This window comes from Dermacentor variabilis, chromosome 4 (assembly GCF_050947875.1).
Source record: "Dermacentor variabilis isolate Ectoservices chromosome 4, ASM5094787v1, whole genome shotgun sequence".
NCBI lineage: Eukaryota > Metazoa > Arthropoda > Arachnida > Ixodida > Ixodidae > Dermacentor > Dermacentor variabilis.
The window spans coordinates 86,092,847-86,117,118 of NC_134571.1; the positions used below are offsets into that span (position 1 = coordinate 86,092,847).

At 42.1% G+C, this 24,272-nt stretch overlaps 1 protein-coding gene across 4 annotated transcripts in view; it reads right to left on the reverse strand.

The window, feature by feature from the left end:
* The window catches only part of dia (diaphanous related formin 1), a 50,892-nt gene that overhangs the window by 7,964 nt on the left and 18,656 nt on the right, over positions 1-24,272 (reverse strand). For all 4 annotated transcript variants that reach the window (XM_075689685.1, XM_075689686.1, XM_075689687.1 and 1 more), the window contains 12 exons: positions 20,354-20,472; positions 19,747-19,895; positions 16,764-17,195; positions 15,250-15,436; positions 13,077-13,273; positions 11,111-11,197; positions 10,864-11,016; positions 9,421-9,550; positions 7,248-7,369; positions 6,316-6,480; positions 2,955-3,090; positions 966-1,067 (listed from right to left, as the gene is read on the reverse strand). In XM_075689685.1, coding sequence (XP_075545800.1) covers positions 966-1,067; positions 2,955-3,090; positions 6,316-6,480; positions 7,248-7,369; positions 9,421-9,550; positions 10,864-11,016; positions 11,111-11,197; positions 13,077-13,273; positions 15,250-15,436; positions 16,764-17,195; positions 19,747-19,895; positions 20,354-20,472 — 1,979 coding nt within the window. The remainder of the gene's footprint in view (positions 1-965; positions 1,068-2,954; positions 3,091-6,315; positions 6,481-7,247; positions 7,370-9,420; positions 9,551-10,863; positions 11,017-11,110; positions 11,198-13,076; positions 13,274-15,249; positions 15,437-16,763; positions 17,196-19,746; positions 19,896-20,353; positions 20,473-24,272) is intronic.

The window sequence follows — 24,272 nt, forward strand, 5'->3', positions numbered from 1 at the left end:
TTTTCTGACAGTTCTGATGAGGATGTGGCAGTGACTAGCAAGTGGCTGAGCCGAGCTTACTGTAAATAAAGGTGTGGCATGTTCCAAGTTTTTTGTTTCTCAAAAGATATAGGTCGACCTATATTCGACTAATGTTTTTTTTTATTCCTCAGAAGCACAATAAATAGAGGTCAACCTATATTCGTGCTCGACCTATTTTCGAGTAATTACAGTAATTAAGGCCCTTGAACCCACTACCTTTGTTGAGTGTTGAACTCTCGACCTTTGGTGGGAGTCAAACCCACGACTTTGCATTGTGGTATAATATCTAAGCATAGCGCGATGGTTGCAACGCTTTCACATTCATCCATGTAGAGATAACCAAGTGCCCCTTAACTTTTTTCTCTTCCATGTGTAGTGGTTTACTTTTTAATATTTTTTTTATTGTTCCTTTCTTTTCTTCATTTCTTTTTTCCTCAATCCCTTGATTTCCGAGACTTTGTAATTGCCCGATTCAAAGGGAATAGCCCCATCAGCACCACTGAATCTTCGTCGTGGTCGGACTAGAGCAGACGGAAGGGGGAGGAGGCTGCTGCGTACCCACTTCAGTCGCGCTTCCGTGCATTGGAACTTTGTGTGCACCCCCATATTACAGCAACCGCGTTACGTTTGTTGTAACAGTATGGCACTTTTGAAAATGTTCATTCTATATGGATGCAGTTTCAATAGGCAGGATGAAAAAAACCACAAATGGTGTGAAATGTGGTCGTTATAAGTGATGGATTGTTATATCTGGGTTTATTATATAAGTGGGTTCAAGTGTATTCAGTACATGCTGGTAGTGTTTGCAAGAAACATTCCACATTTACTTCGACATATTCATGCATGGATAATTTGTTGTTTCCGTGTTCATTATATCAAATTTGACAGTAACGCCCTCCTTCTTCCACCCAGTTCATTTAGGTCGACACTCAGACATCACTCACCATTCGCACCCCTGGGTGGTCGTCGTCTCTGCTTATGTGAAAAGGCAGAGCCCGTTTTTAATGCTTCCAAGAGGCTGTCCATCACACCTTCTTGATCTTGACCTGCAGCAACAATGGCAACTGTTACAGTACATGACTAACAAATTCCATTTTTATGTGCACTTTGTTAACAGTGCTACATGTGCATAATTGTGCTTTAAGAACAGCTTTTACATTGCACTCACTACTACAGTATAACTTCATTACAGTAAACTTCCGTTAGTTCAACTCCGGTTAACTAGACTTTTCAATTAATTTGATCCTAACCGATGGTTGGAACCATGCATTTCTATGGGCCCATAATTTTGTTGCACATGCCTGACCCCCATGGTGACCCTAATAGCAACTCTTCTAGTGGCAGCGTCTGTCTCGGCGGAGCTTAAGAGACAATGAATGCGCTGAAAACACATCATCTCCAGTCAAAAATGCCTATTTTCGGTCTTCCCTAGGAATATTGTCAAACAATAGTCATATCCCACAATGTCCGATTACAATATTAACCCGATTCGAATGTGCAACATTATTTTTTCCCGAGATAACTGGGTCAGAAATTGCCTGCGCAGTGCAATCGAATCTAAAATTAAAACCACCATTCCGGCATGCATACGCTTTACCGCATAACCCCAGTGTATTTTGGCAAAGCTGACTTTAGGAAACCAGCCTCCATTGTGCAACACATAGTAGACCCTTGCCAATTTTATTGCTAAAAGATCAGGTGTGCATTAGACTTCTACTTTGTTCAGAAGCTGTAATGTCATTTATGCATTTCTACTTTGGAAAGATAGAAAATGGGCGCATGCGAGATTCAGGGGCATGCGAGATTCAGGCAAACATTGCCAAATGCATCGGCGGTTTGTTTTGGTGTTTTTTCTGCATCTTGTTGGATTCAATCTGCCAGATAATTCAATAAATTTTGTCGGTCCAATCAGGATCGAAGCAACGGAAGTTGACTGTATAGCGAAGTGGTTTGTGTGCTAAAAATCGATATATCAAGTAATTCGACAAATTAACTGTGCATAATGAACTTTTACGAACATTTATGATGAGTTCGTTGCACACAGCAAACTAAGCTGTGCGTGACAGTGCTTAACACCCCACGGCCACCTGATTCATGCACCAGCACGTGTAAGTAATGCAGCCACCCGATGCGATCTACAACTTGCAATCGGGTTGCGCATCGTATCGCACCCTACCAATTTATGCGCTAAAACATGCTTGGAAAATATATGCGAGATGTCGTTATGTGACAAACCAGATAAGGATATCTCGCACGTGCATTTAACTTGTCTGCTTTAAGAGGAAACTTTAGATCGGGTGCTCCTATCTAAATACATGTAAAAGGAGAATTCGTTTTTCTCGGCAACCACCGCACGAAATTTGGCGAGCTTTGTTGCATTTAAAAGAAAAACTTAAAATCTAGTGACTGTCGGTTTCGAATTTTCGATTTAAGTTGTCAATTTGTTATTAAAAATTGGCAAAAATCGAAAATTAAAAAAAGAAATGAAACTATCAAGTTAAGAACTCTGTAACTCAGCAATGCAAAGCTATATCACAATTCTGTGAATTGCATCTAATAATACATCTAAAGCAGACAAAAGTGATAGACATGAATCTAAAAAAAAATTAGTAATGTGAAAACACAGCTTTCGCAGAACCCTTGTACACAATGTAACAAATTCACGTAAGGTATAAAATGACATACGGCACAATTTCCTTATTTTCTATTTTTTTCCATGTCCATCAGCATTCTTTTTTTTAAGTAGTAAGTTTCATCATTTGTAGTGCCTTAGCGCATAAATAAGTGAAGTGGAGCAGCAGGAACCATTTAACCCTGCCCCAATCCCTCAGCCAAATCTAATCTAACCTACAGATGTTTGATGAATGGCCAGCGACATAAATAAAACGGGAGTGGGATTGACAATAAAAGGAAAGGATGAGCTGCAGAATTACCAGAGCTGATGTCGACCAACTGCTTCTTCTTGGCCATCCTCTCCTGCTTTTCTTTGTCAGCCTTTTCACGTGCCTCCTTGTCACGCTGCCGCTTCTCTTCCAGCTCTCGCACCCGGACGTTCTCCGCATGCGCCGCCTGGAACATTTGTTGTCGAATGGTAATGTCACACACTTCCACTGAGCTCAGTGATTACAACACATCACCAACATTTCTTCAAAAGCTTTTTCTTTTTGCTCCACATTAGTTTTCCCTCTTTGTTATCAATTTTCACTATTTTTACCTTGATTGCACTCAATTTAACATGTAAGCGGCTCTGTAGCACTGCTGCAGTGCCTGAATTATAGACATAGTTTCCCAACTCAACAGCCATAGAGTCTATCATGTACATAATTGGCAAAGTGGTCTGGAAGTTAGTGCTAAAAGTAAAGCACGATCATCATAAGTAGCATGCATGTGCAGAAGTTACAATGTTGCTAAGCTTTAAGAAATGCAAGAACTGTTTTGCAGAGTTCCAGGGAGAGGTACAGAATCAATCCAGCATAGTGGTTACATGTGCTGCCCACTACAAATCTTTTTAGTTCCTATGAAAAAATCTTAAGTACTTCATTCAAAAGTATTTTATTAGCTTTTCTCACTATTTCTTTCAATACAGTTGAAACCCGCGATAATTAAATCTCGCAACAACGAAATTCTTGCGACAACGAAACATTTTCGCATCCCTGGCGAACGGCCATAGGATTCAATGCATTTCGTACCTCTCGGCAACGAAATGTCGCTGTACTGCCATCCCGCATCAACGAAATTTGCCGGAACGTAACTCCACATATTACCTACTCACGTAAAGCTAGCAGGCTCCAAAATGTGCTCGAATGCGATTTTTTTCCACTAATATTGCGTAAAATACCACCACATTACACTTGTGTGGGTGCTGCCATTTTTGCTCATAAAAAACAACCAAGCACCGGAAGCGATCAGTGCGCTGGAAATACGTCATGGCCACCATCTTGTTTGTTGATCGCTCGCTTCAAGTGGCACGCATGTTGCTACCGACACGTGACGACAGTTTTTGCACGTCTACTAGGCGAGATCGTAGATTGTTGTTCGAAACACGCACTCAGTTTGTGTTCCCCGCAGCTGACGACTCGGTGAGGCCTATAGGCTAATTGCGTGAGGTGAAACTACATGTAAACTGAACACACGTTTTGAAGAACAATCGCCAATAGCGGCAGTGCACTGCATAATATGCGCATCGGTGAGAAAAATGCAGCAAAAACAAGGAAATCCACGTCCCACCAACATGGAATATTTTGTGGCGCTTGAGATAGTGGTCGCAGCATATGGAGTGTCACGAATTGGGCCATGATTGAGCGATCGTCCGGTAATATGCGCCCCTTGCTTCAAGAACGCTGGTTTTGGTGCCACCCGACAGGCATCGCGTGCAGAATCGGCGCCGGACGTAGATTTGCACAAAAGGGCCGTTATCTCGATTGTTTGCCTCCGCGTACACGAGATGCAATAACTTTTGCGCTCGGCACCGGACATGTCGGTGCCTACGGGCAACAGCGTGCGCTGGAGAAATGGTGCTTCATGCGCTGTTGCTCTGCATCCGGCCCCGAGTTATGCAAAACCTCACAAAAGTGATTGTATCTCTGAAAGCAATTGACAATACTGCGCCACGGCAGTACTGCCACTGCTGGTCGACGCATTCGGTGCACTTTGTACTGTCGGCAATGCAGTTGTATATCCTCGGGCAAAGCTTGCAAAATAGACTAAAGGAATTTTGACTGTAAAGTTTTGTTCTGCGATGCGTTACCTATCTGTGCCGTCTCTTTTCACAAAACAAAATTCTCGCGAAAGCGAATCTTCTCGCGTTCCCCGCCGATTTCGTTATTGCGAGGTTCAACTGTAATGCTCAGTTTTCTCCTAGGAACAAACTTCTATGCATGAATGAACTGTAGAGATGCTAGAGGAAAAGAGCACTTCAAGCTATAGACTTGCAGACCATACCAACTGAATACTTGCAGATTGTGCTAATGGGTGTCCAATGCCAGAAAAATGTCTAGAAGGTAAGGTGGCACATTCTGCTATCCATACAAAGCTATAAAGTCTTTGAGGTTCAATTCAAGCAAAGCCTCTATGCATGGCCAACAAGATGCCTCTTGTCGCATACATAGAAGTCTGCACACACCAACAAGACGTTTCTTGAAAGGTAGTCCATGGATTAACAAGTGCCCGCAGGAGAGTACAGTCAATGCCGATTAGAATGAAGTCGCATTCGACAAAAAATTACCTTCATTGTATCCCATATTTGCTATAGACATATATTCGTTACACACTAATATCAGCAAGAGACATTTTACATTTACTTTGCTATTCTGATAATTTATCATATCCATGTGAATTATATTGAGGCTCTACTGCATAGCAAATCCCTGGGGGGCTGCTGCAGAAGCAACACTTCAATGAGTAGGTCAAGCTGCTCATGGAAGATCTAAGCCCAGAAGGATGTTTCTAGGGTATACCAGAAACATACTTCTGCTTGTAGACTAGAAAAAGAATATTTGTATTGACTGAATGCCACTGGCAAGCATGGTCAATCAGAAGTGTGAGTGATACATCTGACCAAGCGTATGTGATGACCTGTCTCTGTGAAGTCGTGTCCTTCACATTTTTCCCCCTTAAAGCAAAAGCCGGAAACAGATGGCACAAAACTGGACAAGCGATTTGACGTCAGTGCCTTCATTTCCAGCATGCAACTTCACGTCTCATTTACTTGTGGACTGTGAGATATATCTAAAGCCACTAGGATGTTGTATGGGCAGAGGCCGAGGCAGAGCATGCTATTATTTAGTTTTGGCCACTACATGAACACATCTTCACACTATGTACTTTAGTTGAGGAAGGAGGAGGTGGGGGCAGGGGATTCAATTAAATAAAGAAAGAAAGATAGAAAAAAACTTGAAGAGAATTATTCAATGACCTAGAAAAGAGTCGGAAAGTTTCGGAACCGCAGCTTTATACAACACCTTTCCTGAAAGCACACAGTCTTGTGTTGCTAAAGCTGTCACATGGCCACTTACTAAAGCTCAGCAGAAGGTTTGGCTACGAGAAGGAATATTCTCCTAATTCACTCAAGTTTCAGAACAATGATAGCATTAGAGGGTCTCTGACACAGGGCTCTGCAACAACCATTGTGAATTGTGCACTTTTGTTCAAATGTTCAACAAATATTGCACACAATAATGCAAAAAGAATATACTTGTGTTATTGCTGCAAGGGAAATGCAATGAATTTGAAATGTGACCACCGGTGAACACTGCTGAGGAGTGCCAGAGAAATGTGACAGAAAGAAAAGCTTACCGAGAATTGCTCTTTGAAGGACTTGACGTCGGTGAAGAATTCATCTAGCGTGTATTTCTTGGACTCAAAGACATAGAACTCTGCCAAGTCCTCATACAGCTTCTTCATCTTCGCAAACATGCCCGAAAGCAGCTCATGCTCCTGCGAGGCCTGGTCATAAAAGCCCTGATATTTTCATTGTAAAGGAACAAGCTAGTCCTTAGACTTCTTCGCGAAAGTATTCACTTCTCGAAAAATTACACAGAAACCAAGGAGTTTATTGGGGGCATCAAAATATTCTCTATACAACAAATTGATAATTACGGTCAACTCACTTTCTCTGCTTACAAATTTAAATTGGCACAGGATACTTAAGTTTTAAGCTTATTAAACACCCAGACCGCGCTTAACTCTTCTTAGTCCTATGATTCTTGTAGGAATTGTAATGTTTTGCAAGCGATATCATACATTGAGAAAAAAAAAAGGAAATTACTTTCACAAATGTGAGCGTCAGCAATGCTAACTACCTAATTTACCGACTTTGTGCTGTAGATAAATATGTCTCTCTTTGAAATTTCACAAATTCCCAGACGTCGCAGCACGCACTACGCCTGCACGTTCTATTTCTTTACTTGCTGCCTGTCCTTGGTGGCACAAGCATGTTCTTCAAATAATCCGTGGCCACATTTCACACTAATATGATTGTGAATTAAGAAGTCTGAATAACCACACATTTCTTACCACACACTGGTTTTCTGGCAGTTCACGAGAAAAAAAAGTTCAATTAATTGCCAACAACTCCAGATTAAACATTTATTTTCTTTATTTTTCCCTGTCTTTTGTCATTTAGAAGCACGTGATATAAAATATCCACATCATAAAAAGAAAGGACCAGAAAGTTAAAGAGAATGCACATATGCAAAATGAAGCAGTACCACACACACAAAGGATACACTCAGGACTTCAGCAAATCGGTCATTGGGACCCTGGGACTTGAATGTCTTGAGGTCAGTGCCCAACTGGGCAACACACTTCTTCATCTGCCCAAGGTTTTTCTCCAGTTGTTCCGGAGAAACTGCAAACATGCAAGATATAGACAGTAGTTACAGAGAGGTTGTTTGCAAGTACCGGTTGCTTCAACCCATAGAAAATCAGGGTATGTACAAGTGAATGCGACATAATGTTGTCCTGAATGTCAATGTAATGAAATAGAGAAGCTTGTGCACTATATTTCTCAATTCAGTACATATAACAAAGTAATTTTGCGTTGCAATTCTAATTTAAGGAGGTCTTCACACATCGCACATGCACTTTGGCAGCCTCTGTGAAGAACATGCAAGAAAGCATGGAGAAAAATGGGCTGCGTTGGTATTTTCCAACCCCAAAATTATTTTAATATTCATGTCAAGCATGTTCTATTTATGCTCATGTGGACGTTTGGAGACACGCTAGTGACGTGTGCGCTAGCCTCTGTGTGTTGACAAAAAAAGCAACTAAATTTTCTGGCCAGTGTAGTTGAGATCATGGTACGAGTTAGCCACAGTGAATGAAACAGGGGTGCGCTTTTGCATAAGAGTCAGCTGCCAAACAGCTATATAAACAAGAAGAAGCATCACTCGCAATTAATTTTATTCTAAGCAATTTCACTTTTATAGGAAAGGTGCCAGGGTAGACAAATGCATTCATGCACCGCATCAGACCATGGAGAAGAATGAAAAAAAAAAGGGCATGTCTATTCAAACATACAATCAAAGAATTGCATTCAGAATTGCAAAGAATTGCAGAGCCACAGATGTATCACAGATACAAATATAATTGTTGCTTTCTGATGTAGCACACCTCCATTAATTCTCGTGCCAAAGCATCTTTGCTTCTGCTGAGTGTGCAGATGTTGGAAAGACTTGGCTCGCACGTGCAGAAACCACAGTGCAGAAGCAAATGTGCAGAACTCTTATTCTTCACAGAGAGCTTGTGTTCCCTTGTCCTGTCACTCACACAGCGACCTGTCTGGCCGATATACACCCCACGGCAAGCAAGCGAAATTTCGTGCACCATGCTGACCGCACAGGGCACATACAGCCTAGCAAGTTTTTTTTTCGCACAAGAACAGCTTCTGCTGTACCGAAATGTGCGGGCACAAGCCATCCAACTTCCGTGAAGAAAGAAAAGGAAACAATAAGTACTTTGTGCCTGTTAGCCACTTTCTTCAGGTCGTGAGCCACTTGGTGCATATAAGGGACAACTTGCGACATTTTTTACCCCAGTGGCTTGGCTTTCTGCTGACCCTTCGTTTGTTTAAGAAGGGTTTCAGCCACTGCAACCATGAAAGAGCAAAGATGCCCGGCTGAACATAGCTGTGCGGCCCGATTATTAAAACTTTCCTGCATCTCGTCAAAACAAGACCTCGCCAACGCCGCCTCAAGTCACATGGGGGCTATTGCCCTCTCAAGTTTAGTGTGCGTTGAGTCGAACGGCAAAAGCTGCTTGCATGAGCATGGACAGTATGCAGAACAGAAGCAACTAGACCAACCACACGTAGTGATATATTACATATCAACTAGTGCTTTGCTCGTGACTACACAAAATGACAGTCAAAGAACCTGAACTCTGTAGCACCGTCGCAAATGCAAATTCGAATAGCCATTTTAAACATGCACATTCCTGGTAAAGCAAATAAAGTATATGAACATTTACTGCTATGAATATATATGGCATCACTCGCATTTCTCAAACATTATAGGAACCTTATTTAATGAAATATGATTTAAACAAGGTTCAAGGTTTGTTAAACCAAAGTTTGTTGTATACATTACTTAGATGTGGTGGAAATGAAATAGTGAAGAATTTTATGGGCTAAAAATGCCCCATCACCTTGTGCAATTCACGTGAGGGACCTATGAAAATGCCCAGTGCAAAGCAGGAAAAAAAAAAAAGAACAATAAAGTTCTTCAATGTTGTGCTACACCTTGGCTAAATATCTAGGACAAAAAAAGGTGGCGTGGCAGGAAGCATGGTTCAGAAAGGGCTAAGCATCTCCTTTTTTTTTTTTTCCATGGTACAAAAAGCCCATGAAAGTACCATTGCCTTGAAAGTTTTTGACCTGCACCAATTGAGAACAGAACTTACCCCGTGCTGCTTTCTCTGTATAGCTGAGCTCATCACCAAAGGACAAGATGTCTGGAAACTTCTTCTCTATCGTCTCCGCCAGGAAGTGGAGCAAGGTTGACTTCTGGTCATGTGATTTAGTTCCTGAAAGCTGAACGGTGCAACACACGAGTTTTTAACAGCCCTTAAATGTCCCCTAACTTGTCTGCCTTTCAGCAGTGCAAAGCCACTCGTACAGTGACTGCTGATAGGACCCTATTTAACATTCAATCAACTAACAAGCACAAGTTTGTATGCAACACACTCCAGAGTTGCGTGTGTGTTTGTGCGTGCATACGCATGCATGTATGGTACACTCTCTTGTGCATGTATATCTCCCTCATACTGTTCGAAAGAAGGCACAGCCCACAGTGCACTCTTATAGTATGTGTGCAGCTTAACACCTTCCTGTCCGCACCTATTCCCATCAAAAGCTCACTTTCGATGGTTGAAAGTTAATATCTTGCCGCTTTTCAAGCGCTCTCAGACAGCTAGTGCCAATAATTGGGTTATTTAGGAAGTATTTAGGCAGTTTCGGTATTCAGTTTTCTTTTTCTGCCGCTTGCGGATTTTTACAGTGCCTTCGGAAAAGGGGCGTAGTCGGTACGATGAGCGCTCGTAGGTTCCAAGATTGTGTCAGCGCTGTGCGTCACTCATGCACAGAAACATCGACTTTTTACCGATTGAAATGCACCTGTGTGTGAGTTTTTGAACTTTGAAAGCAGCACTGATGCGGAAGACAACCTCGGTTTGTCACATTTCACAAAGGAGTTTCACTTTCCTCGCAGAACCATTTCAAAGCTGCCATGTGCTCATATAAAGATATCCTGTGTGTTTTAAAGGTCACAGATCTTATATGCAGGGTGTTAACATCCTTCCATCAGTATCTTTTGCCAGTGGCCACGCAGGGAGTCGAGTTCTGGGGGGAAACATGGCCGGTAGTCAACCTCAGCATATCGCTAGGGTGAACATTTTCTTTTATATATCAAGAAACCTTTTTACATAGAAAGACAATATTTGCCGGAATGTTGCACAGGTACTTTGCAATGAAATGTATGTTCTGAAATTTTTTAAGGTATTTCTGTGTGAAGCAATAATGGCGTTGTTACATAACTTTTTTCTTTCTTTCTACAAAATATTTTTTTAAACATTTTCTTCTTGAGATATTATTCAATAAACATGTCGTTTGGGACTAGCACTGCCAGGAAGAGAATTTCTTCCCTTTCAATTTGGTTCTTTATACTTTAGTATCAAGCGTTCTCTGTGATAGGAAAAAAAAAGAAGCATTTACGAGACTACCCAACAAACTGCTGCTTTTCCTGCAGGCAAAAAAGTGTTAAAGTCCTACCATATAGAAAATTGTCATGGCGTGAAAGTTATACAACACAATAAGATGGGAAGAGTGGCTGTCAATGCTTGCAATACCTTGGGCAAGAAGCTGATGTCGAAGCCGATGGCTTGTGCGTTTCTGGAACCAGTGTTCATATAATTTCCGAGAAGTAGGACAAGCTGCAAAACTTTAGCAAATTTCTGGCTTGACTTGATCTCCTCACAGGCTTCAGTGGCCGCCACGATACCCTGGGCGAAAAAGGAAGAGACTTATTCACACCGGTACGCACTGCAGGATGTAGAATGCTGCTCAAAGTTTCTGCTGCATGCGAGATGGCCTTACGGGCTTGATGTCCTGCACCATTTCTGCAAATCGGAGCTTGAAGCTGATAGACTGAAGCCTCGAGTGAATCCTCTTGATACTCCCAATCTGAAATCACAAAAACGCAGCCATGTAACTTCAAGGTTATACACAAATGTTAGGCTATAATGATTCAATTAAGAGAACAGAAAGTGCCCATAAAGTGATATAGCTACTAATACAGCGATCAAAAGGAGTAGGAAATTGCTTTTGATTGAAGGAGGCAATAATGTGGTGCTTCTGTTTGCGACGGAGGAAAATGGCAACAAATGTAGGCACAGGACATTATGATAATTGGAGGGATCTGAACCAAGAATATTCAGCTGCTGCAAGCAATGCTTTACCGATTGCCTGTGGTAATGGATGTCACCGCTTCTTCTGCATTTCTGAACAATGGACAGTTCCACAGGTTTTTCAAATCTGAATGAAATTTGTAGCGCACGTGCTACTAGACATTTAGGTCCACTGTTCCCAAGAGATGCTCAAGAACAGATACAGTCGACTTCCATTAATTTGAACCTGGCAGAACCGATGAATTTAATCGATTTATCTGACAGGCCGAATTAAGCACGATGCAGAAAAAGAAAGAAAGAAAGCGAAAACCCACCGCTGTATCATTTGGCAGTATTTGCACGATTCTAACATGCCCCCGAATCAAATGCACGCCCCCTTTCTATGAGTCCAAAGTAGAACACTAACATAGAAATGACTCCTAAACAAAGAAAAAATGTCACGTGCACCCTATTTTTACCAAGAAAAATAGGCACGGGTTTAATATGTGTTGCACAATAGCGGCCAGTCTCCTAAAGTCAGCTTCGCAACCCCAGTTTCTTTTTTTTTTTTTTTGTCAGATTCGCAACCCGTGTTTTTTTCTTTTTTTTTTTAAGCCAGCTTCACCGCAATACAGATATGTTATGTGGTAAAGCATACAAACGCCATGAGCATGGTTTTGGTTTTATATTCAATTGTACTGCGCAGGCAATCTTCGTCTCAATTTTACGTTAGAATCTACGTTAGAATCAGGTAATTATTGTAATCAGACATTGTGAGCTGCCATTACTTCAGGAAAATCTTCCTAAGGTAGGCCAAAAAACACATATTCAATGCACTTATTGTCCCCTGAGCACCACCAAGACATGCTGCTACTAAAGGGGTTGCAGTTGGAGTCGTGCATGTTGACTGGTCGTGCTCTAATTATCCGGCGAAGGGCAATCTTAGGACTAATAATGATAATTTGGACCCATCGGCGCCAGCCGACACCTTCGGTTGGGATCGAAAAACCGAAAAAAATCGAATTAAATGGAGTCGATTTAATGGAAGCCTACTGTATTATCAAAGGACTGATTAAAAAATGAAACTAAGAAGACCTTATAGTCTTGTTTACAGGTGTTTTCCTTCTCTCTCTCTTCTTTTTTTTCAACGAGGCTGTGCCAAAGGTATGCTTTCTCTTCACAGTTATCACACCTTGGGGAAAAGTAAGAAGCAATACCAATCACCGTAACAAGATACCGAAATAGTTAAGCAAGCATACAAAAGCTACATCAGGTAAAGCCTTTAAGTGACAACAGTCGAGACAAGAAAGTCGCAATTCCAGGAATATGACAGATGTGAAAGAAGACCATCGCACTTTTCCTTATGGTCTTTTCTTGTGCTTTTGCAATGGATCATTTCACAGTCTAATGCAAGAAGGGCTACTTTATTAACTTGCCTTTACAACCGAAATGTCTGCCTGACCAATTTTTTTTTTTCTAGAAACTGTCATCATGCCATGTTAAAAAATGTCAGCCATTTAACCAGTGACCCTTGTTCTGCTAGTTAGATGCACTTCATTTGCACCATGCTGGAAATGTGAGCACTTCTGGAATCTTCAGCTTCACAGCAAGAGAAAGAGACGGTCGCACTAACATTTAACACCTCAAAATGGCACCACCACAAAACAATTTCTCACCGTGATAGCGAACTGCTCCGCTTCAGCCAAATCGCTAAGGTTGTCTTTGAGCTCACACAGCTTCTTGAGCTGGTCAGCCTCTGGCAAGTATTTGATGAGCTGCTGCAACATGGCTTCCGTCAGGTGCTCCTCGTTCACTTCCAGGATGTAGTCACGTATCGTGGCTGCTGACATCTTTAGTGAGCCTTGCAGTATCACTGAAAGCACAGTGCAAGGAGAAAGAGTTAAATTACAGATAACTGCTGTGCTTATGCTAAGACTTAGACACAAAAGAATACATTTTAAAGAAACAAAACAAGAAGCAACAAACATGATTTCATGCTACCAGCTGAAGGCTTCCATACTGTAAATGTGGAAAGCAATGTCTCTACCTACGTGATAGCAATGTGGTAGCATAACCAACGCATTATCAGTACTTACCCAAACACTGTCGCAATGTCTAAACTTGATCTCGTGAGCATGGCTTCATGTTAGCGAAATCGTGCAAGAAATGGAGCAGGAAATCAAACAATATGCAGAACACTAAACAGTTTATACACGCATTAGTACTGCATCTGATGTTATTTTTCTTCCCCCATTTTGATGGGCACATCACCGTAAGTGGCAGTACTAAAGCTTGGAACTGCTTCTCTACCCTTGTGTCCTGTCTGCACACCTCACCTCTTTTTTTGCAGTACTAAAGCGCTGCCTAAAAAAACGTTCTGCAAGGATTCTTTAAGAAGGCTGCAAACAGCTTGACAATAAGAAATTCTCAAAAGTGTACCTGTTAAAGTGCAGGGAGCAGACAAAAGTGACATCCTACACCTTTTGTTAAGGTATTACAATACTTCAGCAAAACTCACGAAGTGCTGTAGCAATTTCATGTAAAATATCTGAATTTGGCAATTTTAACAGACATAGCCAACAGAATCTCAGATTTCAAGTTTTTTTTTTTTTTTTTTTACTGAACCTCGGCAGTTCAGAAAGAGCCTAGAAAGTTTATCACAATGAGCCTTTACATACTTTTGAACACAATGTAGTTACTTCTAGCCACTAACTAGTAAACAATACAGTTAATAATGTTTTTATAAAATGTTTATTTTATATATTGAATTACCTATATATCAAACTTTTTTGTGATCCCCTTCAGATTTGATATATCCGGGTCCGACTGTGCAAAGAAAACACTGCTGAAATCTATAATGCTGCAGTGAGCTAATGCGGGAACTTGAAAAAGAGTGGCCATTGCCATTCAGCTTTCACTTTTGCATCTTTTCTGGCTTACGAAGCCTTTGTGCACTGTAGCAATGTAGCCTTATCACAATTTTATAAGTGTAATGTACCAATAAAGTTCAACTTAAATTTTCACTTTAATGTATCTTTTGCATTTGCAATTACAAGTCAAAGAAACTTGCACTCCTTGTCTATTTTGACGTATTCGATTCGAATACAGTAGAACCTCATCACAAAAATATTGCAACCAAAACAAAAAAATTACTTTGCTATATCCGATAATTCATTATATCAGTGTTCATTATATCAAGGTTCAACTGTATGTGCAACGCCATACAGTATGCAATTACTGATAAAAGCAATAAGAATTTTATATTTTAATTACCGTAAGTTGAGGTGATCTAATAACCAGAGAGCAATAAGGCACCAATTAGGGTAACTGAATAATGTGGAACAAAGTTGTAGAATCACAAACTCATAAGAGCAAAATTTAAGTTCAGACGCTTTACAAAATCAATTGTAAAAATATTCTTTACAGAAACAGACAGCAATATACATAGTAGAACCAGAGGCACCACTCCTCTTAAATTTAACAAGCCATCAAACTAACGTCATAAGAATTTTAAAGAATGAAAACTGCCTGGTGTATGAAAAAGATTGTTTGTATCAACTCGACACATTAACATATGCAAATAGCGCAAGACGATGAACAAAACGAGAACAAGGTAAAAGCAGGAGCCAATGTTCTGACAAGTCCACTTGTCGAAACGTTGGCACCTGCTTTTACCTTGTTCTCGTTTTGCTCATCATCTTGAATTTCCATCTCCCTCCCGCCTTCCCTGTGTTTTCCACAAATAGTGCAAGTCACTTGAGAATCACATAGTACAGTGTGCACCGAGTGCTACACTGTCGACATAACTGCTGCAAAGAGGTCAAAAGGAAAGGTGTAAGGGAGACCTACTCAGATTTTGTGCCGCTTTTCCGTCAAGAACCTTGAGTTCTTTTGTCTTTTTTACATTCACTTTCTCTTCCGTCTTGTCCTTTTTTGCAGGTGGCTCCGACGAGAACTTGGAAACCAAGCCTTCAAAGATGTCCTCACTTTCAAGTTCATCCTCCCGTACCTTGACCCAGAATGCCTTTTCCGACACCTAGGAGAGAGGACAAGAGCAGCTCATTAGTGCAAATATGCTGGCAGATTTCAGGATACCTTACAGTAAGATCACTGAAGCGCAGAGGACTCGCACAGGGACAGCTTACAGGACAAATTTTACATTAAGTGCAGCATATGTGTACAGCACACCTCTTCATGAAAAGGCTCTTGAACAAAACATATAAGGCCACTTTGAATGCCTCCACCAGTATACTGATCCCCCCTCCTCACCCCAATGTACATCGGTAAAAAAAAAAAACTCCCATACACCCTCTTTGGTTTGAAATGCATTGCATGTCCCCTAATAATGCTACTGTTGCTTTTTTTTTTTTTTTTGTAGCTTACAGTGCATTTAGCTCCTGAGAAATATCCACTCCAAAAGTATGCACTTGAGTGTGATAGCAGCCATACTCTCTAGTCTCGGGTAAGTTAGGTTGACCTGTAGTGAGAAATACATACGATAGGCTACTACGTACAGAGTCGTACACTGCTAAAGAAAACACCTCGTTAGCCTTCCATGCCTGGCTAGCAACTTCATTTTGGCACAATACCCTGCAGACTAATCCTAACGTTTCATTGATATCTGATTTAATCATACTAGCCACTTTTTTCCAACAATGTAAAACAAATGTTTACAGCAAGGGAGCTTCAGTGTTAATGAGGTGTTTTCTCTAGCAGTGGATGATGACCTGCACATGCCTACTTGTAGCACTTGCACTGCCCTATGTATGAATAAATGGCTTACAGAAATTTTGCCTTCCAAAACCACTGCAGATATCAAAATTGACTGCTTTCAACTTTACTGTCCTAGCACTTACAGCTCCTTCGTTATTATGACTGTTGTTACCAAGTGAGGAACCAGAACATAAGAGTCAAAAACAGACTTTACGACCTCAACAGCCATCTGGTTAGCATGACAGTCAAGTCAGCTGAAAGTCAAGTGACTATGCTCTTTCACACAAATCTGATGCCAGCTCTGACTATTGGCTGTTATTGTTGGTGCAGTGGCACAGGCTGTGTTTACTTGGGCTGGTTGGTACGCAGCTTATTGTGAAAAACAGAGCAAATACAAGATACAGGGGGCAAGAAACAGACACAACGAAGCACTGACTCACTCACTCACAATCAGTGCTTTGTTGTTTGTTTCTCGCCATCTGTACGCAGTCTTCACATTGCGGCACATATACCATGGTAGCGATGACATATAGAAGTGCTGACACAGAAGACTGCCCTCTGTTTACTCAGCATGACATCGCCTTTACACAATGTTTTGCATCGCACATGGTGAAACAGATGGTACGGTGAAAAAAAAAACAAATGTTCACCTTCTGGGGCATGACCTTCTTCCAGTTGGCCCTTTTGAGAGTGGTTCCAACAGTGTATTTTTTCTTGGGCTTCATGCCATGCGGCAGCGCTTCGGGCTGGAGCGGTGACATGGGAAGTGCCCCGTTGGGCATCTGGCCCAACATGGCGCCCAGGCCCGGTGGTGGAGGAGGGGGTGGAGGTCCCCCCATTCCGGGTAAAGGCGGGGGTGGGGGAGGTCCCATCCCTGGCAAGGGAGGGGGAGGTGGGGGTCCACCCATTCCCGGCAAGGGGGGAGGTGGAGGAATGCCAGAACTGGAAGGAAGCGGTGGTGGTGGAGGAATGCCGCCACCTCCTGGCAGTGGTGGAGGGGGAGGAGGTGGGGGAGGAGGTGCTCCACCCCCCGTGGCAGACAGCAGCCCAGGGGGCACATTTAGTTTGGCACTGTTGGGGCTCTGGGTTGGGACATGGGTGGATGGGACAGAAAAAGTGTAGAACGAGAAAATGTAACAGTCAGACAATGCAACAGTGCTGTAGGGCACTATAATGCTTCAGCTGTGTTACAGAGCAAGAAACATATGAGAGAAAAATCTCTCTACTGACACATCAGCGCAAGCAGACTATCAGACAATGTCACATGGGGAAAATAAATGGGATAAAGGAAAAAGTAAGGCGCCCCAATACGTCTATCCGCTCAGGCTTGGAAAGCATTTAAGGTTACATGCTGGGAGCCATTATGTCAATGACACAGAAAACAATCCGATTCAAAATAAACTCTGCGATAAAACATCTGCAGGTAACACAACTCACTAAAGCTGGAAATTTCTGTGACAAAACCATATCTTGATGATGGATATGTCATCCTGCATTATTCATTCATTCTTTTATTTCTATGTGCCTGTTATGTTTCATGTTGCTACCATACTAGTCCTAATGGGTCTCCTAAACTTTACAGAAAGACATATATGGGCACACATTAGAAGAATGTGGATGGGAGATGCCTACTGGCACGTGTTAATAGCAATGTGTTTCATTGTCAAATATAAATGTGATGATAATACCAAATGCTTCAATTTGCGTAGGGCATTTATGATGTCAACTTCTCACAAGCTATGTCCACCTAAACAGAACTTGCTGCACAATAAGCAAGTGACAAACAAACACCATGACAACAATGGAGCAGGAGCAACCTTTTCACATTGCGTTATGTCCATGGCTAAATGAAATATGAGCACAGGCTGGTACTATGTGCTCTCCTAATATTTAAGCCTAGTACGAGGGCCGACTAACAAAAAAAAGCTGCCTTTATAGAGCTCTTTGTAATTGTATTGCTGTGTTGTCCCATTAGGTGGGTGCAAGTTGACAATTCCCAAGTTAGTAAACAAGTTGACATCACTGTAAAATGTTTTACGGCTTTGTGGTGAGAGCTGTTTGAACCATTGTCGCGCTACTATCATGAAATTGTGACGTTTGTCTGTAGTGGACAGCAAATATCCTTGAGAAATGACCAAAGAAACACTAGAAATGCTTCAGACGACATTTATAGAGGAGGTGCTGAGCTATACATAATTTTGAGCGGTTTTTCTGGTTTCAAGAAAAGAAACAAGTATTAAAGACCATCCTTGCTTCAGCCGACCTTCAACCAATAGTACCTATGAGATTGTCAAAATAATACGACAAATAAAACAATGGGTGTCGTCGCTACACAATTGGTAAGATTTTAGAAGCTGCTGGCATGAGGTGGACCTCTTGTTTGTGAGTTTATTTTGAATGTGGAATTAGAGACGAGATGTGTTGCCGCAATGTTTGTTCCCTGTCTGCTCAGAGGACAAAAGCACAGAACAAAAGACATTTGTTTGATCTTGTGTCAGGGTTTGAAAAGTTGCATAGAGAGTGACCTAGACCTTCTTTTGAAGATTGTTACAGATGATGTAAGCTGGTGCTATAAGTACAGCCCCAAAATAAAGCAAGCTTCAAGTCAGTTGAAAACGCTTTCTTCACCAAAACACCGATGATGATTGCTTTTTCTTTCTTCTTCTGCTTCAGCGTTTTGTGTGGAATACTGCAGCGGGAATTTATTTCCCCTGGACAGACTGTCAACCAGACATTTTACTTGGAGGTATAAAGGCAATTAAGAATGTGTGAAGGAAACACACAAAAATGTAGAATACGGGTGATTGGTTTCTCCAGCACAACAGTGCCGCAGCTTACATTGCCTTGACTACAACATGATATTTAGCCTATGAGGAATAGGCCGGGGTTCCCCAAGCACTCTGTCCATCAGACCAAGCGCCCATGATCTTTTTCTTTATTTTTACCAAAAAAAAAAATGCAACAACAAAAAGAGGTTTAACACTGTACACGAGGGGAATACAACTTCACAGGAGCCGCTCAACAGCATCAGGGTTGAGGAGATCCATACTTGCTTAGAACAGAGAGAGAAAAGTATGGAAAAGTGTACTGAATCTATTGGAGATTATTTAAAAAACAATGGAGTGGTTTTTGTCTCACATGAAAAAAAAAAAAAAGAAGAAAGAAAATTGTTTCTCTCTCTCAAGGTTTTTTGGGTTCCCCCCTCATATGTTTCAACAGATGTGCGCTATTGTGAATTACATTCATAAGATGCAAAATGACGACTTCTGCACTAAGAAATGAAATGAAATATTTGAAAAATGCTCGTTGACAAAGTTTTCATTAACAGAATTGTAATAAGAGCCTCCAGAGCATTCTTCAGATTCCAGAAACAGGAAATATTCCTTCAACAGAATTGTAAAATAAATGGAGTTGTCGGCAGGAGGTACATTTTTGTCATATCGAGGTTCGGGCTATACATGCTCAAGTTCAGCAAATTTAGAGCCACCCACAAGCAAAGGTGATAGTGTACCACATTCCTATAATAATCAGCTCGAGAATCTATTCTAAATACTTTTGCTTTCGTCCAAAAGTCAAGGAAGAACACAGAAAAAGAAGTGCAGTTTTTCAAAAGACAGTCCAAAATCAACGCACCTGAAAGCCCTGTCCATCTCGAAGACGAGCTTCGTAGTTGGCCAGCCTAGCCTCGTACTCCTGCTTCTGAGTGAGTGCTTCTTCCAGCTTCTTCTGCAGCTGCTCCACGTTTTCCTGTTCTTCACTTCTCGAACTCTGGATGATGTGCTCTAGAAGACAGAACAAGAAAATTTAAAAGTGACAAATTAAAAAGTGACATATTTACTGTACCTATGCATGCTCGTAATTTTTAACTCATACTCCTTGTTGCCAAGACCACCCAGTGAACACGCCAAGGCAATCAAGAGCCATGACTACAATTTTATTCAGAGATAGAATTTTGTGTGTCATCATCAACACTATGTGTATATTTAACACCAACAAAACTGACCAGCGAAACGGATGAAGGGATGTAATTATGGGAAATCCTAATCGCCGTAGCCAAATCACTTCATTGTCGCATTACCGGAGGCACACACAATACAACGTAGGTATCAATACGACGACAACAATATGTCATTTATGCAAGTGCTTTCTGGAAATTAATATGCATACAGATTTTCTTAACTGCAGACAAGGCCAGCGAGGCTTGCCTTCAAGTGCAAAGTCCTAGCAGCAGGAAACATACCCATTAGTGTGTCAATGTCCACAGGGAACCGTGCAAATCGCCTGAAATCTGGGTCATAGCCATTCTTGTGCAGTACAATTTGAGATATACAACCATCAATAAGCTTGAAGTATGCAGGCCTATTCGGGGTAAAAAAAATAAAGATACATGTAACACAAAACAGAAAGGTAAACTTCTGACAGTTCCTGCCATAGATATACAGTCAGTCCTGGATATATCGAACTCCAATGGGATTGTGAAACAATTTGATATATTGATCATTAAAAATATAAAATGTGCCTATCTAAAGCTTATCTGAAACCTCTGAACGTCTCGGTCAGTTTGCTGAGATAAGGAGAAATGGGAATTTGCTGATTTGCTTCTCCAAAGCCGTGTCAAACACACAAAAGTTTACTTATTTTTTGCAGATGAATTTCATAAGTAGCTTGCGCTCTGGAGCGGTCTTTAATGTACTGATAGCAATGCTGATCCTAAAAGCCCATATTGCTCGAACGTGAGCCTAGTGCGAACGTGCGATGCCTAGTGTAAACCTAGGCATCGCACCTAAAGTGAGATGCCTAGCGTATACCCCCAAAGTAATCTTGGCAAAGCCGCAGGGCTGATAATTGCTTAATTTTTTTTTATTAGCAGCTATTAAATAGCACCTATGCAGACGATGCATGCACCTGGCAGCAAAGCGGTAGAGGTGTGGATATGGCGAATATTGAAGAACCGTACGCAACTGTTGATAGTTGTGCCATGTTGTGCCTAGACAGCCAGGCGCATTGCTCGCTCATCATTGTTGAGTTGATCAGTATCTCTCTCAGTGTGTTCTCCCTGTTGTGCTCGTGATTTGAGTTGTTGCAAGAATGCCAATGCATTGCATGGCTGTCGGGTGCTCGACTACGTACTCAAACATGAGCATTGGCTGTGTAGTATACAATGCTGAGCAGAGGAAGGCAGAACACATCCTTTCTGTCCCAGCTTTCAGAGCAAAAGCGTGCACCGTGGCGCAGCAGGCAAGTGCGAAGCGGACCAGCCAATGCGCACAAAGCATGCAAACTGCAGTCGATGAAGCTGCACAAGCTTCATTTCAACAGCACAGTCACTTACCCATCAAGATCTACTTGGCAAACGGTTTCTCAGGGTGACTATAAGTACTAGATGCCGAAATGGCGCACGAAAACCAAAGGCAAGTTGTACTCTAGGGCAATATTCTCGAGCGATCATTTTCGGTAGTGCATCATCTCCAAGATATTTCGTGCATTTCCACATCGGACGCGTTGAAGTAGACGAATGAAATCTTTCCTGACGCAGCACCAGAAACAAGCAGGAACCGCATGCTACATTTGCAGCACCATTGTGTAGATGCGGCAGCAAGCCATGCAGGAATGCAATGTTGCCAGAGCATAGTGGGCGAAGCTTTATCACTGCCGCAGGCCGGCCTGTCTGGCTGCGAGCTTATGCACACTTAGCACCGAGCCCCTCTAGTCGGCCATGCCAAGCCTCAGCTATTTATCATCCTTTACTACAGATTGCAGTAGTTGTCTGATTGGTCGACGAGTCCAGCACTTCCAGCGTGCTAGGCAGTGGCCGGTGAAGCTGGATATGTCCTGCTGGAGACATTAAAATCGCTAAAATTTTACCCTACTTATTAAACCTGACCCGGAGCAGTGCGGCGATCAGTTGTTGCCACAGCACTATTGGAGAAGTGCTTAGCGAGCAAGCGCTTCTTTGTCAAGGCGCAAACGCAACACACTCGCTTCAGTGAACCCGAACAGCATGCTGCTGGTCAGCCAACCTACCGCACCATGCACCCTGTTCCAGCTGCTCCAGTGTGCGATTAGTCACACTAAACTGTAGAAGGTCCAATTTTCGCCGATGTAGCGTAACTGCACCACGTGTGGATCGTGCCCGCATTAAGCCAGACTATATTGCACTTTAGCTTGGCCACCCTAATGCGTCACTTCAAGTGGAGGCACAATGCATCGAGGCCCTGCTGTTGAACGTAGACAACCAGATAGAGATAATTAGCTGGATTTGTAGAATACGATTCGCATTAAAAGCACATTGTGGGTGCGCAACGGCGCTGTCATAGCACAAGAAGCAGCTAACAAAGTATACCGACTCTATGGCTAGCAGACATGCAGGACGTGTTCACTGATACGCCGGAATGGAATACAAGCAAGGAAAGCAGACAGCACTGGTGCTGGTTCTCCACATTCTTCACTGTACATCACTTCTGCCGGGCGATAATGACAGCGTTTCTTTTTTTTTTCAGTTTTGGTATGAAAAACATCGTTTTTTGTGAGCTCTTTGTGCCACATTGACCTGTATTTCAAGTGTCAGATTTTGCACAGAGGCTACTGCATGTCTAAGTTATTTGAAACTGGGCTTTTTACTCGGTCGAAAATTTCGTTCCAGTTGGCCTTAAATTCATTCAATATGACCTGCGGACCTTCGACTCGTACAGCGATGAGTCTCGTGCACTGCTACAATGATGGTCTTTCTGCAAATTGCAGATGTGGCTTGCGGGGGTGTTCTAAAATCCAAACTGTAATGTAAAAATCCGTCCAAGTGGGGGTTGGGGTTGGATTCATTCTGGCAACTCACAGAACCCTAAAATGCTATTTGTGGAAAGCCCTTGTTTATAAGAGGACAAACCTGGTGGCACAGACATCTCCAATTCGGCTCTTATGCCCAGAACCACTTGGTGAAAAGATAAAGAGTATATCATCCATGCTTTCTTGTAGAATGTATATTGGACTGCGAGACCTTTCACATTCTTGAAGCAGAATGGCTATCTGGTCTTGCCAATAACAAACAGTCGTAGCGTGCACAAGCCATCCATATTTGCAGTAAGCAAAACTGAGACATGCTACACCTTGCCAAACTTGCCTACTGCCTTTCAGATTCAGTGTCTTTAGCAGCCAAAGCAGTGCCGTTCTGTCAGCACTGAATATTTCTGATGGTGCAAAAAGTTGTTGCAGCGCCATTCAGAGAAGCATACTTGCAGGGGCACGGCACAGTGTTTGATATATTGCATGTGGCAGTGAACAGGAGTTCAATATACGCATAGTACAGCTTTATACTTTTGCATGGGGCTTCCAAGAGGATGCTACAACTGTTCGATATAGACAATATCTGAATATATCCGAGTTTGATATATCTGGGATCGACTGTACAACCACCTAAATTCGTGCCGAAGGGTTGTGAATGCACATGTACGGCATCGATAATACGCTTGCAAACTCACACTACATTGAGAACAGGCAATTTTTGAGGCTTGCTATGTTTTGACATTACTTAGGAGTCTCAAAATTGACCAGCTTAATTTGCTGCTAAGCGTGCTGCTGTTTCGTTCTGGCCATTCATGCCAGCTGCTTTTCTGGAGACAATCCCCGCAGTATTTTCGAATGAGGCGAACTATGTAGAAAACCGAAATGACAGGTTGATAGAGTGTTATCAGATGAACTATTAAAGGGACCCTGAACCACTTTTTATCGAAGTGGAGATAGGCATTTGAAGTGAAAATAGGCCATTTCAGAAATACTTTGCCGCAATGTGTTCAGCAGAGGTTGAGTTAATTGGCAATCAAACATGTCTCCGTTGTGCTCCCACTGCTTTTTCAATGCCTTGCACTGCGAAGGCTACGGCGGAGTGGGGCGTGCCCACAATGCTACGCCTTATAAATGTCACTGTGACATGCAGTTCAATTTCATTTTCAATGTTAATGCAGATGCCACGACTTCCAATTTTGGTGCCTACGATGCATTAAATGCAAGCCAAACGCAGTTGTTTTCACCTAGCCAAAGTGTGCTTAGCCAGTGGACTTGTGGCAGCACCCCGCGACAGCCGCTGTATCTATGCTATGTAGCAGACCGCAGCTACCAATAGCAGCCGCGTATGGGAATCCGCTTTATTACAAAATAAAGTTTTC